At 41.5% G+C, this 18,117-nt stretch overlaps 1 protein-coding gene across 6 annotated transcripts in view; it reads right to left on the bottom strand.

The window, feature by feature from the left end:
- CACNA1D (calcium voltage-gated channel subunit alpha1 D) overlaps positions 1 to 18,117 on the bottom strand; it is a 325,060-nt gene that overhangs the window by 148,535 nt on the left and 158,408 nt on the right. For all 6 annotated transcript variants that reach the window (XM_045832502.1, XM_045832505.1, XM_045832503.1 and 3 more), the window contains exon 4: positions 7,177 to 7,316. In XM_045832502.1, coding sequence (XP_045688458.1) covers positions 7,177 to 7,316 — 140 coding nt within the window. The remainder of the gene's footprint in view (positions 1 to 7,176; positions 7,317 to 18,117) is intronic.

The following is an 18,117-nucleotide window of genomic DNA, read 5'->3' as shown; positions in this document are numbered from 1 at the left end:
TTCCCCCTCTCTCCTCCTCCCACTCCCCTGTTGCTAACCCTCCATGTGATCTCCATTTCTGTGGTTCTGTTCCTGTTCTACTTGTTTGCTTAGTTTCTTTTGGTTTTCCTTTAGGTGTGGTTGTTCATAATTGTGAGTTTGCTGTCCTTTTACTATACATGTTTTTTTTTAATCTTCTTTTCTTAGGTAAGTCCCTTCAACATTTCATAAACTAAGGGCTTGGTGATGATGAACTCCTTTAACTTGACCTTATCTGAGAAGCACTTTATCTGTCCTTCCATTCTAAATGAAAGCTTTGCTGGATAGAGTAATCTGGGATATAGGTCCTTGTCTTTCATGACTTGGAATAGTTTTTTCGAGCCCCTTCTTGCCTGAAAAGTCTCTTTTGAGAAATCAGCTGACAGTCTGATGGAAACTCCTTTGTAGGTGACTGTCTCCTTATCTCTTGCTGCTTCTAGGATTCTCTCCTTCATTTTTACCTTGGCTAATGTAATTATGATGTGCCTTGGTGTGTTTCTTCTTGGATCCAACTTCTTTGGGACTCTCTGAGCTTCCTGGATTTCCTGGAAGTCTATTTCCTTTGCCAGAGTGGGGACGTTCTCCTTTATTATTTGTTCAAATATGTGTTCAATCTGTTGCTTTTCCTCTTCCCCTTCTGGTACCCCTATAATTCGGATGTTGGAATATTTAAAGATGTCCTGGAGGTTCCTAAACTTCTTGTTTTTTTGAATTCTTATTTCTCCATTCTTGCCTGTTTGGTTGCTTTTTTCTTCCTTCTGATCAACTCTATTGTTTTGAGTCCCAGTTTCCTTCCCATCACTATTGGTTCTCTGTGCATTTTCCTTCATCTCTTTTATGGTAACCTGCATTTTTTTCATCTAATTTGCACCCAAAATCAACCAATTCTGAGAGCTTCCTGATCACCAGTGTTTTGAACTGTGCATCTGATAGATAGGCTATCTCTTGGTTGCTTAAAATGATGAGTCCTGGGGCATTAATCTGTTCTTCTGTTTGAGACATGCCTCTCTTTTGTTGTTGTTGTTTTTTTTGGTCTGGTCGCTCCTGTTACAGTGAGGGGCAGAGCCTTAGGTGTTCACTGGGGCTGGGCACCCTAGTCACTAGTTTGTGACATTGTATGTGGGGGCGGGGCCGGGGGTGGGGGGAACAATGGCGGTAGCTCTGTTCTCCTGGGACCTCAGTCTCTTCCTTAGGATCCTGGGTTGTATGCTCTGCCCTGCTCCACAATCGCCACCTCACTGGGTCTGCCAGCTGCCACTTACGTACTCAGGGTCCACCTGCTGCAATTTTGCATGCCCCAGATGCCTTACGCACCTCCAGTTGCCTTATGCACCCAACTCTCTCTGCTCTCCTCGCCTCAACCCACACCGGCTGCTCATCTCTGCCCCTCCTACCGGTCTGGATGAAGGGGTCTACTTCAACTTCTTGGCTGTCCGACTTCCATTTAGATAAATTCTCTATCAGTTCTGGGTATTATTCTGCCTCTAAATTGTTGTTGTTCTAATTTTGGTTGTGCGTGGAGGTACGGTGTGTTCACCTATGCCTCCATCTTGGCCAGAAGTCCACATTTTTTTAATTACTAATGATGAACATCTTTTCAGTTGCTTGGTGACCATATACATGTCTTCTTTTGTGAAGATCTGTTCAAAACTTTTGCCCACATATGTACTGAATTGTCTTCTTACTACTGAGTTGTAAGAGTTCTTTACATATTTTGAATACAAATCCTTAATCACATACACATACTGTGAATTTTTTTCCTAATTGGTGCATTACTTTTTCATAAATTACTTCTGAATAGAAGTTTTAAATTTTGATAAAGTCCAAAATTTCAATTATTTTTTGTACAGCTAGCACTTTTTGTATCCTAAGAAATCTCTGCTTATCCCAATGTCATAATAAATATTTTCTACTACAAATTTTATAGTTTTAGCTTTCACATATACATCTAAGATCTATTAAGGCAGTATCTTTATATAGTATAAAGTAAGAATAGAGAGTCTTCTTTTTTATATATGGGTAACTAGTTGTTCTGGCACTATTTGGTAGAAGACAGTTTCCTTAACCCATTGAATTATCAAGGAACCTTTGTCTAAAATTAATTGTATGGGTCTATTTCTAGAGTCCGGGTTCTGTTCCATCAATCTGTATGTCTACTCCTTATGCCAATATCACATCACCTTGACTTTTTACTGTAGTTTATAGTGAGTATACTAAGCCTTAAAACTAGATTATAGCTTTGTTCTTAAATATTTCTTTGGCTCATCTAGAGCCTCTCTAATTTCCATGTAAATTTTCAAATGAATCTGTCAGTCTCTACAATTTTGCTGGGACTTAGACTAGGATCCAATCTATAGCTTAATTTGAGAAGAACGGATATCCTAACAATATTGAGTCTTCTCTTCCAAGATATATCATTTCACTTATTTAGGTCTTCTTTTTCTCACAAAGTTTAGTCATTTTCAGTGCACTATTCCTAAATATTTTGTGCTTTTTAATGCTATAGTTGTTTTTAATTTTCATTTTCCATGACTACTTACATAAAAATTCACAGGCTTTTTCATACTGACCTTTTACCCAGAAATATTGCTAAATTCATTCAGAAAACACAACTTTGTTTGATTTCCATCTTTTAAAATGCACTGAGATCTGTCTTATGGCTCTGAATATGTCTCTCTAGGTTAATACTCCAGGTGCATGTGAAAAGAATGCATATTCTGCTCTTGTTGTTGGAATGTTCTGCAAATGTCAATTAAATCAAGTTAGTTGATGGTACTATCCAACTCCCCCTGTATCCTTAGTAATTTTCTGTCTACATGTTCTATCAACGCTCAAGAGTATTAAAATGTACAACTACAACCCTGGCTGGTTTGGCTCAGAGGATTGAGTGCTGGGCTGCAAACCAAAGGGCTGCTGGTTCAATTCCCAGTTGGAGCACATGCCTGGGTTGCCAGCCAGGCCCTTTGTGGCGGGCATGCGAGAAGCAACCATGCATTGATGTTTCTCTCCCTCTCTTCCTCCCTTCCCCTCTCTCTAAAAATAAATAAAATGTACAACTACAATTGTACATTTGTCTATTCCTCCTTTTGATTTTTGTCAGTTTTGGCTTTTTGTACTTTGACGCTCTGTTATTAGGCATATATATATATTTAGGATTATTACATCTTCTTTATGAAATGACTCCTTTATTATTAGGAGATGTACCTCTTTATCCCTAGTAACATTCTTTGTTCTGAAGTCTACATTTTTGGATATTAATATAACTGCTCAAGCTTTCTTTTGATTAGTTTTTGCATGGTATGCATTTTTCTGTACTTTTACTTTCAAATTGTTTATGTCTTAATATTTAAAGCAGTTTTTACATATACTATAGACAAGAGACTTTTACATATAAAATTTGATAAACTCTAGATTCTGATAAGAGTTTATAAAGCTGGGTTTAAATCTATCATCTTGCTATTTCTTTTCTATTGCTCTGTCCATTGTTCCTTTTTCCTTCTTCTCTACCTTTTTTGGATTGAGCTTTTGAAAAAGAAACCATTTAATCTCCTCCAATATAGGCCTGTCAACTATAGCTCTTTACTTTTCTAGTGGCTCCTCTAGAGTAAATGTCAAGAAACACACACATACCCTCTCTGAAGTACCAGAGAGATTTGTAGAATTTGCAGGCCATAGACTCTCTGTCACAACTACTCAGTTCTGCCATCCCACCACCAAATAGCCATAGACATGAGTGAGTGTGACTGTCTTTTAATAAAATTTTAACTGCTAAAGCAAACAGCAAAACACTTTGTCAGTGTGGGGGTGGGGGGAGGCAGTAAACCAGATTTAGTCTTCCGGCTGAAGTTTGCCAGCCCACGCTCCAGGATTTAGAATATATATCTTTTACTTATCACAATCTACCTTCAAATAATATTTGGTCACTCCAATTACCCATACAAGCACTTTGCAGTCATACATGGTTCTTTTTCCTTGTTCCTGTCTTTTGTATTATTGTCATGTATTTTTATAGAAGCTATAAATGCTACATTATTTAATCAATTAATTTTTAAAGAGATTTTAAAATGACAAAAATGTTTTAACATTTACCCATGTGTTTAGCCTTCCTGCCCTTCTTTATTCCTTTTGTGTTAATCCACATTTCTACCTGGCATCGTTTTCCTTCAGTGTGAAGAAATTCCTTTAACATTTACTGAGATGCAAATCTACTGGCGATGAATTCTCAGCTTTAGTTTGTTTGAAAAAGTTTTTTTTACTTCAATTTTGAAAGACATCTTTACTGAACAAGAATTCCTGGTTCCCTAGTACTTCAAAGATGCCTCTGTAGTGTCTTCTGGCTTGCGTAGTTGCCGAAAAAAGGTTCGTCTCATTTTTCTCTGACTGCTTTTAAGATCTTCTCTTTCTCCTTGGTTTTAAGCAATTTGATTATAATTATAATGTACCTTCATGTAGCTTTCTTCATGCTTATTTTGCTTGGGTTTTACCGAGTTTCTTGGATTTCTGAGTTTATATTTTTCATCACATTTAGAAAATTTGGAGTACTTTCTTCAAGTGTACTTTGCTTTCTCCCCTCTATCTCCTCTCTTCTGGGATCCCAAATATAAGCATACTAGAGCACTTGATATTGCACTGCAGGTCATCACGGTGGTTTTCATTGTTTAATCCAGCATTATTCTTTGTGTTACTGCAATGTCTTCAAGGTCCTTGTCTTTTTTCTTTTGTTGTGTCTAATCTGCTGTTAAGCCAATCCAGAAAATTTCCATTTCAGATATTTGTCAGCCTTTGAAGTTCCATTTGTTCTTTTTATATTGTCCCATTTTTTCATTGTTGTAGTTATGAATTCCTTTAAATCCAAAAACATATTTATAATAGCTATTTTTAAAATTCTGTAAAGTAATTCTCTACTAATTCTATCACCTCTGTCACTTCTAGGTCTGTTTCTATTGATGGCATTTCCTCCTGGTTATGGATCACATTTCTTCACACATCTAGTGATATCTGACTAGATGCTGAGCACATTGTTAAATGTCTGGGCTTTGTTGTCTTCCTTCAAAGAGTGTGGAGTTTTGTTTTGTCAGGCAGTTTAGTTACTTGTACATCAATTTGCTCCTTTTCAGGGTCCTTTCCAAATGTTATTAATAAGGATTTCAGGTAGTTCTTACTCTAGAGCAGAGGTTGGCAAATTCATTTAATAAAGGGCCAAATAGCAAATACGGAATGGGGCAAAAGTCAGTTTAGAGTTATTTGTATGAAAAATAATAAAATAACTAATAAATAATAATACAAAAATTAATTCTGTTCCACGTACTCACAACTGTAAACTAATTTTTGCCCCACCTGTATTTTATACTTTGTGAGCCTAAAGTACTCAACTCAACTCTGTAAACAAATATGTGACTGTGGTACAATAAAACTTTATTTACAAAAATCAGTGCCAAGCTAGATTTGACCTGTTGGCCATAGTTTTCCAACCCCTGCCCTGGAGCTAGTGTATCCCCAATACTAATGCCCCTCTGGAGTCTCTACTGATATTCCAGGGTGTTCAATGACATCTTCCAACTCCAACTGGTGTTCCCAAATAGTGTTATTTTCCTAGCCTCATGGAATCTCATCTCATGTAACTGTAGCTTATTCTTCAGCCAAAACTCAAGAGGACCCCAAGGTATATTTATAGAACTCCTTCTCTGAATAGTTCCTTCTACTTCCATACTATGCCTCTCAAATTTAAGCCACCTCAGCCTCCCTGAACTCTTGTTTCTGGGACCACCATACTGTGCTGCGTTCCCTCTCTGTGCTCTACTACAGTATGAAAAATGTCCTACTGTAGAAAGCCAAGATAGAGTATAGGGTAGGGACAAAAGAAATGAAGCTAAGTATTTCCATCCTCTAGCTGAACAGAAAGTCCAGGGTCAGGAGAGGCACAGCAAAATCATTCCAGAATCAAGAGACCTGCAAGGCTCCTGCTAGCCCTCCCCATTTGACTTCACCAAATACAGGAAGGTGTGGTGCATGGCTATGATCTATTCATTCCAGTTGTACTGCTTTTGCTGTGATACCTTAGATGCCAATGTACTATGGTGGTTTTGGAAAAGCTAAATTTCTTCCTCATAAGTCAAATTATCCCACTGGGCCACCATTTTGGATCCCATTTTAACCTCCTAGTTGAAATGACAGGCTCAAAATTTACCCCCCTCTCCCAATATCCAGCTAGAGTAGTCTCCCATAAAAAGCCAAAGGATTCACAATAAAAGAATAATCCAAAAGAAAAATTACCTTGCTCAACTATAACAGGTAGTTGAACAAAGCCATGGAGATGAAACCAGACAGATCATTTAACAACCTCTCTCTATAGGACCAAATGTAATTTTAGAAGCAACCCACTTTACAGCTAGGTAAGTAAGACTCAGCAATGGGATTGTTTTATTTTCCTATGTGGGTATGTGGTCCAATGGCCCAGCATTCTTCTGATACGGATTCATTTTTCTCTCGCTGGAAACATTTTCAGGTGTGGAAGGACCAGACATGGGCCGCTGTTTTTTATTTTAACATACTAAACCTGCTGGTGTCTTCTTCCTGTGACAGGATTTCAGGATAATGCCTGTTTCTCTGCATTTTCTGCCTTACTTCATTTCATGCCAGATACCTGCTATTATTCAGTCATTTGTTTTGTTATTTAAAATGGGTTAGTAGCATGCCAAAGTTTTTTTCCCACAAGTCAGCAGAAAGAATCAGTACTTTTGCTCAAGGGATGTTAAATAGCAAAGTACCTCACTGCTATAAGAATTTATAACTTTTTTTACCGTTTTGGGTTTTTTTAACTTAACAAGGTGCTAAATATAAGAACTCTATACATTTAACTCAAATCACCAGCAAGACTGGCCTATTTGTGGAGACCAGAGGCTTGTAAGATAAACTGCTCACATTAGGAGCTTAGTCTCCCTTCTACCACCATTACTGAAACTAGGAGTAAAAACCATGAGAGAATTCCAAACCAGTTCTGCCTGGAGATCAAAAGCAGGATCTCTGGTCTTCAAAGAACTCCTGGCTGATTCTGGCTGCAACCACTGGCATAGAGGAGTCACCATATTTCATCAAAAGACATTATTCCTCACCTCCCATTTTCCAAACAAACATTTCCCAAAAATAAAAAGGACTTACCCTACTATTACTATAACAAAATCCAGTAAATTCCATCCATTCCTAACATAAGCATTAGGATGTAGCAATAATCCATATGCTATAATCTTCAAAAATGTCTCGACTGTAAAAATAATCAGGAAGGCATATTCTACTTTTTCCTGTGAAGAGAAACAAAGGGTGGGGGGGAGAAGAAAAGATTTTAAAAAATAGGTATTAGAATCAATATCTCTTATCCAAGCACTTTTTTCCAAGAAAAATTTCACTATGAGAAATGGAATAATTAACTTTGCACCTGGGCCAGGAAGGCATTTTAATTCTAACACCGAGCTGCTCATAAGCAACTAAGTAAGTGTAAGACACTTTTCATTCAGGGCTGCATGACTGCGTTTTGCCACCTGCCCTGATGCATGTGCAATGAGCCTGCCTAGGACATAACAGGCATATTTGTTATTTGCACATATTTGCAAAACGCAGCATGTTTTCCTCCTGAGGTTGCCGAATCGGGCCCCAAAAAGCATGAGGGTGCCACAAAGATTCCAACGGTGGCTTTGAACAGAATGTCCTCTGTAAGAAAGAAGGGTGTGTTTGTTTTGACCCTCTCTTGCTCCTTGGGCTAATGTCTGACTTCTGAGTCAGGGTCAGCTTTGTCACTGAGCAGCAGCTTCTGGCAAAGCCTCTCCTCTTCTCTGGACCTAAGTTTTCATCCACACAGTAAACAGGGTGAATTCAGGATGAAAAGCCCACTGCCTGCTTATAGGCATGTCGCCTCACTCAGATGACACTGCTGCTCTCTCGGATGATACTGCTGAATGCTGAATGGTCACCACACATGTTCCCAGGCCGGACTCGACCTTCTCCTCTAACAGCCCCAGCACTCATTCCCATGTGATTGCCACAGACTTCCAAGACGCTGTCCTCAGGCCACAAGACTCTTAGAGCCTTTCCAGTTCCAACTCCTGCAATGCCATGAGTATAGAAAATACATTCACCAGGGACCTTAACTTGGAGAACTAAAAGGAAGAGCAATTCTGTTGTTTTAACCAGAAGCAAAAATCCCTGACAATACCAATCCAGTATACTGAAATTATACTCTGATCACCAAATGTAGATCGTCAATATGTTTTAGAGACTTAGAGTTCTAAGGGAACAAGATAAGCTGAAAATAGGACACTGATTTTATAATTCCACTTCCCTTTATATCCTTTCTGCTTTATTTACTAGGCCAGATAGGAGGGGAAAGATTTTTGCTGGCATCAATATTCGCAGTTACATCCCTACATCGACACAGAGCTATACTTTAGAGCAGAAAAACAAGACAAGGAACAGAGAGTACACCTACCAAACACAGCTTGTTTTTCTACTTTGGCTTTTATTTATAAGTAATTTTGCCACAGTAATACAGGGGCTATTAGTATAACTGAATTGTTTAGGGTTCTTTTATCCCCTTCTCTTGCCCTCTTCTTTCTCCTTTATAAAGAATTTGGTTTCTCTTTCCAAAATCCTCAGTGCATTACTTGACAGATGATTATAAGGAATACAGCCTTGCTTTAATGTGATTCTTTATTACAGAGACTCTACCATAATGCCAGCTAAATAATCATAGCCTGGAGAGCATGACAGACCAATGTGCATAGAAGCCAGTGTCATCCTGGTCTCAACCCTCCTGTTAAAAAAGACTCCTATAAACCAAATACACCTCCATATTAAGCAAATGTATTATAAAAAGAAATCTTACAAAACAATCATAGGAAGAGAAGGTAATTACCTACTTCACAAAAAAATATGATCATTTGAGGAGAGCATGTTGAGTTAGTAATTTGAAAAGGAAGCCACAAAGAGTCAGGACCCTAACTAGGTGAGGTGGGAATGGGCACAGGGTTGAAGGAGCCGGTGGCAAGTCCCACAGAGCAGATGCAGAATCTGTGGCCAGGATGGAGGAGCGCATGGAAGAAAAAGAAGCAGTAGGAATGAAGGAATGGGGCTGCATGAGCTGGGCATGAAAGGAGGTGTCCCTGGGCAAGGCTGCCCCTTAAAGCCCTACCCCAGGCTAAACAAAAAGAATAAATCCCTGCACCCCAATCACCCTGCATTTGCCAGGCAGTCATGTGCTTGTGGCACTCACCAGCTACCAGCAGGGATTCCTCTCCCTGCTAGGTAGGTGGGCAGGGTGAGTCAAACCTCCTTTTAGGAAACAACACCAACCTGGCCAGTGTGGCTCAGTTGGTTGGGTGTCATCCAACAAAGTAAAAGTTGCTGGTTCAATTCGCAGTCAGGGTACATGCCTGGATTGTGGTTTCAACAGATCGAAGTTTATCTCCCTTTCTTTCTCCCTCTCTTCCCCTCTCTCTAAAAGTTAATAAATAGATAAATAAAAAAAACTTTTTTTAAAAAACACCAATTCCTTCAATTATTTTTTCATTTTTTTATTCATCTTATTGATTATGCTATTACAGTTGTTCTGATTTTATTCCCTTTGCACCCCTCCACCCAGAAACCCTTACTCTCTCAGGCAATCCCCACACCATTATTCATGTCCATGGGTCACACATGTAAGTTCTTTGGCTACTCCATTTCCTACACTGTACTTTACACCCCCATGGCTATTCTGTAACTACCTACTTGTACTTCTTAATCCCCTTACCTGTTCATCCATTCCCCCATACCACCCCTCCCATCTGGCAACCATAAAAATGCTCTCTGTATCCATGATTCTGTCTCTGTTCTTCTTGTTTGCTTAGTTTGTTTTTTAGATTCAATTGTGGACAGATATGTATTTATTGCCATTTTACTGTTCGTAGTTTTGATCTTCTTTCCTTAAATGAGTCCCTTTAACATTTCATGTAATAATGGTTTGGTAATGATGAACTCCTTTAGCTGTTTCTTGTCTGGGAAGCTCTTTCTCTGCCCTTCCATTCTAAATGACAGCTATGCTGGGTAGAGTAATCTTGGGGGTAGGTCCCTGCTTTTCATTACTTAGAATCTATTTCTTGCCAGTCCCTTCTACCCTGCAAAATTTCTTTTGAGAAGTCAACTGACAGTCTTATGGGAACTCCCTTATAGGTAACTAATTGCTTTTCTCTTGCTGCTTTTAAGATTCTCTCTTTATCTTCAGCCTTTGGCATTTTAATTATGATGTGTTTTGGAGTGGGCTTCTTTGTATCCATATTGTTTGGGCCTCTCTGTGCTTCTTGGACTTGCATGTCTATTTCCTTCACAAAATTGGGGAGGTTTTCTTTCATTATTTTTCAAATCAATTTCCAATTTCTTATTCTTTCTCTTCTCCTTCTGGCATCACAATGATGTGAATGTTGGACCTCTTGAAATTTCCCCAGAGACTGCTTACACTATCCTTATTTTCTTTGGATTTCTTCTTGTTGTTCTGATTGTTGTTTTTTGCTCTCTCATGTTCTAAATCATTGATTTGATTCTTGGCTCCATCCACTGTACTGCTGAAATGAACCTCAAAACTGCTCATTTCAATTATTATATCATTCGTTTCTGACTGGATCTTTTTTATGCTGTTGAGGTCATCACTAAGTTTCTTGAGCATCCTTATAAACAGTGTTTTGAACTCTGCATCTGATAGATCACTTATCTCCATTTTGTTTCATTTTTTTTCTAGAGTTTTGATCTGTTGTTTCATTTGGTCTGTGCTTCTTTGTCTCCTCATTTTGGCAGCCTCCTTGTGTTTGTTTCTGTGTATTCGATAGAGCTGCTATGCCTGCCTATCTTGGTAGCATAGCCTAATGTAGTAGGTGTCCTATAGGGTCCAGTGGCACAGCCTCCCCTATCATCCAAGTTGGGTAATCACAGTGTGCCCTCTATGTAGGCTGAGTATACCCTCCTCTTGTAGCTGAGCCTTGATTGCTATTGGCAGGTCAATGGGAGGGATTTTCCCAGGCCAGTCAGCTGCATGGATTGGCCATGATCACTGACCACCAACCTCTACCTTCCATGGAGGATCAGCTCTGCAGGGGTGCTCTGACATGGGCTGTAGATGGCCACTGGGTACAGAAGCTCTGGGGTTTCCCAGGTGGTGCAAGCCAAGGTCAGCCCCCACCTGTGTTCTTTCTGGGGCCACCCAGCCTGAGCTATGAAGCAATTCGAGATGGCTGCTACTTGTGCTGGGCTTGAAGATTCCCAGGCGAAGCCAAGCTATGAATCTAGGCTTGCTGTTGCTAGTGCTGGGCCTGAGGCCACTTAGCAAGAGGTACAGAGGTTAGGGGCTTACTGAAGCCAGCTATGGCTTGTTTGATAGGATTTAGGAAGTTGTTAAGCCTGATCCAAAACCAGTCACTCATATGGAAAAGTCATGGTTAACAGTTTCAATGGGCCCCTAAATTGGGTGGGTTGAATCTCAGGGGATCTCCAGGGTGGAGCAAAGAGTGTTAGCCAGGTTGATGGAGTCAGCTATGGCACCAGCCTGCCAGCACTGAGGTTGTGTAAGTGGAGGGCTCAGCAAAGGGACAATGGCCGCTGCCTGCCTTTCTGACTGAGAGAAATCTGTTCCCCAGGTCCTGCCTTGATACCAGACACTTTAGTTTTTCCCTGAATGCCACTGGTGCCTTTCAAGCTGTTACCCTGGTGCTGGAGCAGAGGAAATGACTTTTAATAGAAACTGCTTGGGACTCTAAAGGTTTCTTCCACCATCTCAGTCCCCACTGGTTTTTGCAGCCAGAAGTTATCTTCCTGGCACTGGAACCCTGGGCTACGGAGCCAGTTGTGGGGCTGGGACTCCTCACTCCTGAGATATCCCTTTTGGATTTTCATCTACCACACATGGGTGAGAAAGCAGCCCATTCCACATCTGCACCCCTCCTACCAGTCTGGATGGAAGTGGTTTTTTTAATTCCATAGTTCTCAGACTTCCATTCAACTCACTTTTTGATGGTTCTAAGTGATGGTTGTTCTATAGTTTAGTTGTAATTCTGATGTGGTTCTGCAAGGAGGTGAGCCATGTTTACCTATGCCACCAACTTGACCAGTACCTGACTCTCACAAATTCCTCTTAATCAGAGATCATGCTATATGAATGAAAGTCCCTCGTTAGACTTCAAGCCACCAGAGAAATAAAGGCTCCAAATTTAATTCTAAAACCTGACTTATTTTCTTTAAACATTGAAGTTTTACCAACAGGAGAGGCTCTAAACCAACAATCTCTAAACCACTTAACTTTATACAGAACCTTGAGAAAAAGAAACTGCAACTAGCAGGGAATGGGAGGGTCCAGGATCCTCAGCTTGGCTGTACTTGTACTCATTTGATCCTTGTACTTGGTTGTCAGCTCTTCTACTCTCAAAGATCCTTTTACTAGTGCTGTGGTACAGACATCCAGCCAGCCATCCTTGAGCATCTGGGTTCTCCTCGAACAGCCTAATCCCTCAGAGAGCTTCCAACTTGTTGTCAAAAGGTCAACAAAGGCTTGATGTGCCAGCTAAGATGCACCTCTTTGCTCTATGCATCCACTTACATGGCCCCAGTTTTTGGATAAGCTCTCCTGGCTTACACCCCAGCAATAGCTGCCCCCTCCCCACCACACACACATCCCTTCTGTGTCTTGCAGTCCTGGGCTCCCATCCCTTGTCTTTGTAACTTCAGCACCTAGCACCATATTGGACATACCTAAAGTACTCATAGGTGCTAATAGCAAGTAGAAAACAAAAAAAGGGAAGGAATAAAGCAATAAATCTAGACTTAAATGGGGGAGGCTATAAAAACATGAGGTTTTATGATTTTAGCATATGTATCAAAAAGCAAAACAAGTACAGTAGGTATCTTTCTAAGTTACAATAAACCCTTTCTAGAATAAGCCTGGAATAAATGGTCAGACTGCTGAGATAATAGCTGATCTCAACTTCTCACCTGATCCTCCCTTGCAATCTCAACCTAAGCCTCTGGGTAAAGTGCCTCCCTAAGCCTTGTGCCTCCACCCTTTTGTAGCTTCCTCTTCCAACTCACTCACCTCTCTCCCAAGAGAGCCTCCACTCCAGGTCACAGGCAAACCCACTCTTTCCCACACATGCTAATGCTGTCTGTCCTCTGTGCCTTTGCCTATCCCACTTTACACACACAGTGGGCTACCCTCACATATGGAACCACCCCTCTCCAAGTGAACACACAACTCCAATGCTGGGCTAAAACAAGGCCAGCACTGTCGAGTGGAACAAACACGAGGCTTGGAGTCATACACAGTATCTGTTTTCTGCTAGCCCCAACTCGGCCACTGATTCTTTCTAAAATGGTTCCCCCATCCTGCTTTTTCATTGGGCTACATTCTACTTTTCCTCGAAGACTCAGCTTAAATGACACTTGCTGACCTCCCAGACAAAATTAGGGCCTGCTGTTAAAGGCTGTCAAAACTCATTATATTAATTCATAGCCTTACTTGTAATTTTTCTTTTAAAATTATCTAATATTTGACTGTCCCAATAAATAATAATTGCTCTAAGATCAGAGACCATTTCTATTTCATGCATCATTGTATACCCAAGACCTATCTTAAAAATACATATGTGATATTTATAAATGAATAAATGGGCAAAATGTGAGGTTTCAACCAAACATTACTCAGTGTCTCTTCCTACTGAGAAGTTCCATAAATGTTTTAGTCTGCTCAGATTGCCATAACTAAATACCATAGACCAGGTAGATTAAACAACAGATTTACTTCTCACAGTTCTGAAGGCTGGGAAGTCCAAGATCTAAGTGCTGGCTGATATGGTGCCTGGTGAGAACTCTCCCTGGCTTACAGAGGGCTGACTTCTCACTATGTCTTCATCTGGCCTTTCCCTGGTACATGTACGTGTAAAGTGAGAACAAGAGAGAAAGACAGAGACTTCTGGCCAAGATGAAGGCTTAGATAGACACACTGTGCCTCCTCACATAACCAAAAAAAGGACGACAACAAATTTAATAACAAAAAAACCAGAACTGCCAGAAAATCAAACTATATGGAAGTCCAACACCAAGGAGTTAAAGAAGAAACATCCATCCAGACTGGTAGGAGGGGTGGAGACAGGCAGCCTGGACTCCTGAGAGGACTCGCAGCAAGGTGGAAGCTGGAGGACCTGGGAGGCAAGACAGTAGCTGGCAGACTGGGTGAGGCGACGGCTGTTGGACAGGGCAGTCCCACATTCGAGTGCAGATAAACCAGGAGGATCAACTGGGTAGCAAGACAGACCACGCAACCCAGGGTTCCAGTGAGGGGAAATAAAGCCTCAAAACATCTGACTAAAAAAAGCCTGTGAGGGTTGAGACAGCGGGAGAAACTCCCAGCCTCACAGAAAAGTTCACTGAAGAGACCCACAGGGTCCTAGAACGCACACAAACTCACCCACCCAGGAATCAGCACCAGAAGGGCCCAGTTTGCTTGTGGGTAACGGGGGAAGTTATGGAAAACTGGTAGAGAGGAGAGCAAGCAGACCATTCCCCCTCAGGTAGCATCACAACAGAACGATGTGGGTTGCCCACCCTGGTGAAAACCTAAGGCTCTGCCCCTGCTACGTAACAGGTGCACCAAGACAAAAAAAAAAAAAAAATAGGCCCAAATGAAAGAACAGATCAAAGCTCCAGGAAAAAATACTACTAAGTGATGAACAGATAGCCAATCTATTAGATACACAGTTCAAAACTCTGGTAATCAGGAAGCTCACAGAATTGGTTGAATATGATCACAAATTAGAGGAAAAAGGTTATGAAAAATGAAATAAAGGAAAATGTACAGGGCACCAACAGTGATGGGAAGGACACCAGGACTCAGATCAACAGTTTGGACCAAAGGAAGAAATAAACTTTCAACCAGATCAGAATGAAGAAACAGGAACTCAAAAAATGAGGTGAGGCTTAGGAACCTCGAGGACAATTTGATATGTTCCAACATCTGAATCACAGGGGTGCCAGAAGGCGAAGAGGAAGAGCAATACATTGAAAACATACTTGAAAACATAATGAAGGAGAATTTCCCCAATCTGGCAAAGGAAATAGACTTTCAGGAAGTCCAGGAAGCTCACAGAGTCCCAAAGAAGTTGGACCCAAGGAAGCACACACCAAGGTACATAATGATTCCATTAGCCAAGATTAAAGAGAAGGAATGAATCTTAAAAGCAGCAAGAGAAGAGGAGACAGTTACCTACAAAGGAGTGCCCATAAGACTATCAGCTGATTTCTCAAAAGAAACATTATAGGCAAGAAGAGACTGGAGAGAAGTATGTGAAGTCATGAAAGGCAAGTACCCACATCCAAGATTACTCCACCCAGCAAAGCTATCATTTAGAATGGAAGAGCAGATAAAGTGCTTTCCAGATAAGGTGAAGTTAAAGGAGTTCATCATCACCAAGCCCTTGCCCTTATTATGTGAAATCTTAAAGGAACTTATCTAAGAAAAAGAAGATAAAAAATACGAACAGTAAAATGACAACAAACTCACAGCTATTAACAACTGAACCTAAAAAAAAAACACAAGCAAACAATTAGAACAGAACATAATCATAGAAATGTAGATCACATGGAGGGTTATCAGCGGGGGAATGGGACGGGGGAGGGGGAAGAAGGTACAGAGAATAAGTAGCATAAATGGTAGATAGGAAATAGACAGGGGGAGGTTAAGAATAGTATAGGAAATGTAGAAGCCAAAGAACTTATATATACGACCCATGGACTTGAACTCAACGGGGGGATTTTGGGTGGGAGGAGGTGTGCAAGGTAGAGGGGAATAAAGGGAGAAAAATGGGACAACTGTAATAGTATAATCAATAAAATATATTAATAAAACTATAAAAAAGAGAGAGAGAAAGACAGAGATCTCTTCTTCTTCTTACAAAGACACTAATCCCATCATGAGGATCCCTTCCTAATTACATTTGAAAGGCCCATCTCTAAATACCATCATGTTGGGGGTGGGGCTTCAACATATAAATTGGGGGGATGCAAACATTCAGTTCATAGCAATAATACAAGGGCCCCATGGCTTGGCCCTGTTCTGGAAAACTGTTCCTAAATGTCAGGGAAAAGGCTCTCAGCTACACCATCCTCACGATGCAGCTGTGTCTAGTCAGAGTGAGGAGCATGCAGACAGGCAAATCAATCAAGGGCAATAAGCAGCCAGAGCAGTGGAACACAGGGAGTGAGGGGCAGGTGGGGAGGGACAGGGCAAGGCTCAGTGGACAGCTCAAGGGAGGCCTTGAAGGGCCTCATGTGCCAGGCTAAGGACCTGGGCTTCCATCTGGTCTGTAAAAGGAGCAAACTGTATCAGATGAGCTCTTCCAGCTGTAAAATTGTGATTCACTGTAACCTGATGAGCAAGGTCACAGGCTTCAGAGGGAGGTTCTGTGAGGCCAGAACCCCCAGGACGACCGCCAACCAAGAGCAGCAGCAGTTTTGTCAAGTGGCTGGGTCACCTGAAGTCACCGGCACACTCAGGCCAGACTGCTGAGAGCCCTTCCCACAGAGGTGACTGGGGGAGCCACAGAGCTACTATCATGGGGTTTTGATAAGCAATTCAATCTCCAGTAAAACCCTGGTGGGTGCACCACAGGAGGGCGATGGGCAGGTAGGCTTCGGCTCAGAGCTAAGACGGCAGCAGTCATTTTTCTCTCTGCAGGTATTAATGAAGTATGTACTTAGCAGGCCTCCAATAGGTAGTTTAACAGCATAGTTACATGAAGAAACTTGCTACAATAGTCAGTTTGTCTTCATTTCGCTTCACTTAAAAGTACATATTTTAGATGACATTTGTGACTTCAGTCCTATTCTAGTCTGTACAGCTGGGTCACCCAAGTCGAGTCATTCACCCATTCTGCCTTTCTGTGTCTTCATCTATAAAATAAGGAACATCACCCTGCATACCCAGGTCACAACGAAAATCACATTAAGTCAAAGGTGGAAAAGAGCTGTGTCATTTGCCAAACAAGCAAAGGCTGCCTGGAACAGGACGAGGCGAGACAGCTCTCCCAGCCCCAGGAAAGGGAGCCCTGAAAGGAGGATCTGGAAACTCCCTCTCTGAAGGCATTTCTCCTGAAACCCCATGACAGTTCAGTGAGCCTGTGACCACCCAGGTAGTGAACGCCACTGCCCAGGATGCCGCCCAGAGTGTACTTAGATGACAAATGGAGGAGGCCAGCAGGGTGGCCTGGCTGAGCCCTCTGTGGAGACCAGCTTCACCTGTGGGGACAGGGCAGCATCAGGTCTGGGGCAGAGGGGGCTGGCAGGGCACATTCTCTGGATGTGGCCTGCTCACTCACCTGCAGAGCAGAGGCAGCTGCTGCTTTGCTGATGAGAATAAAACAAGCAGCTTGGGTAGGGTGGCTAATTATGGTTCTTGCCCACCCATAGCAAAACTCCCAGGGTAATAGCCCCCCTGATCTGCCCCCAAGAATTGTTCCTTTCCTACTCTCAGCCCAGAGACTACAGGCATCAGCATGTGGCCCAGGTCATTAGTTCAAGGACAGGTATGTTACCCAGTACATGCCAACCAGGTCCATTAGAGCTAATCCTGGAATTTTCACTTTAGCAACCAGACAACAAATTCTGTTGCTAGCTGGACTTAGCTCTGAGACACAGAGCCAAAAAATCGGGAAAGGGTGGTAAACAGAAGGATGGAGAAACTCAGAGACAGACAAGTATGTGGCTCTGATGCTTTTGTTTGCACACCTGGATCAAGCTAAACCTGAAGCCAAACTTCTCCCTTTACCTTAAGCTGTTCAGTTACAAAATCCAATAAATCGAGCCAGTTCAGGTTTGGGTTTTTAGTCAATTACAAATAAAAGAGTCCTAGCTGAATACATGGGGCCTATAGGATCACTCTGCTTCTATGAAAATTGAAGAATCTAAGAAAATCTTCAGCAGTTCCTCATTTCCCAGGAGATTCAACTCCTTTGGTGATTCCTTTTGATCCACAAACTTAGGAATCTCTGTACACAGGACTCATGAGCCCTGAAAGTCATTTTCTCTGGGACTCCATCT

The sequence above is a fragment of the Phyllostomus hastatus genome, unplaced genomic scaffold (genome assembly GCF_019186645.2).
Source record: "Phyllostomus hastatus isolate PE091 unplaced genomic scaffold, TTU_PhHast_1.1 phas_contig_16, whole genome shotgun sequence".
NCBI classification, from domain to species: Eukaryota; Metazoa; Chordata; class Mammalia; order Chiroptera; family Phyllostomidae; genus Phyllostomus; species Phyllostomus hastatus.
This window is presented reverse-complemented; position numbering and strand designations above follow the sequence as displayed.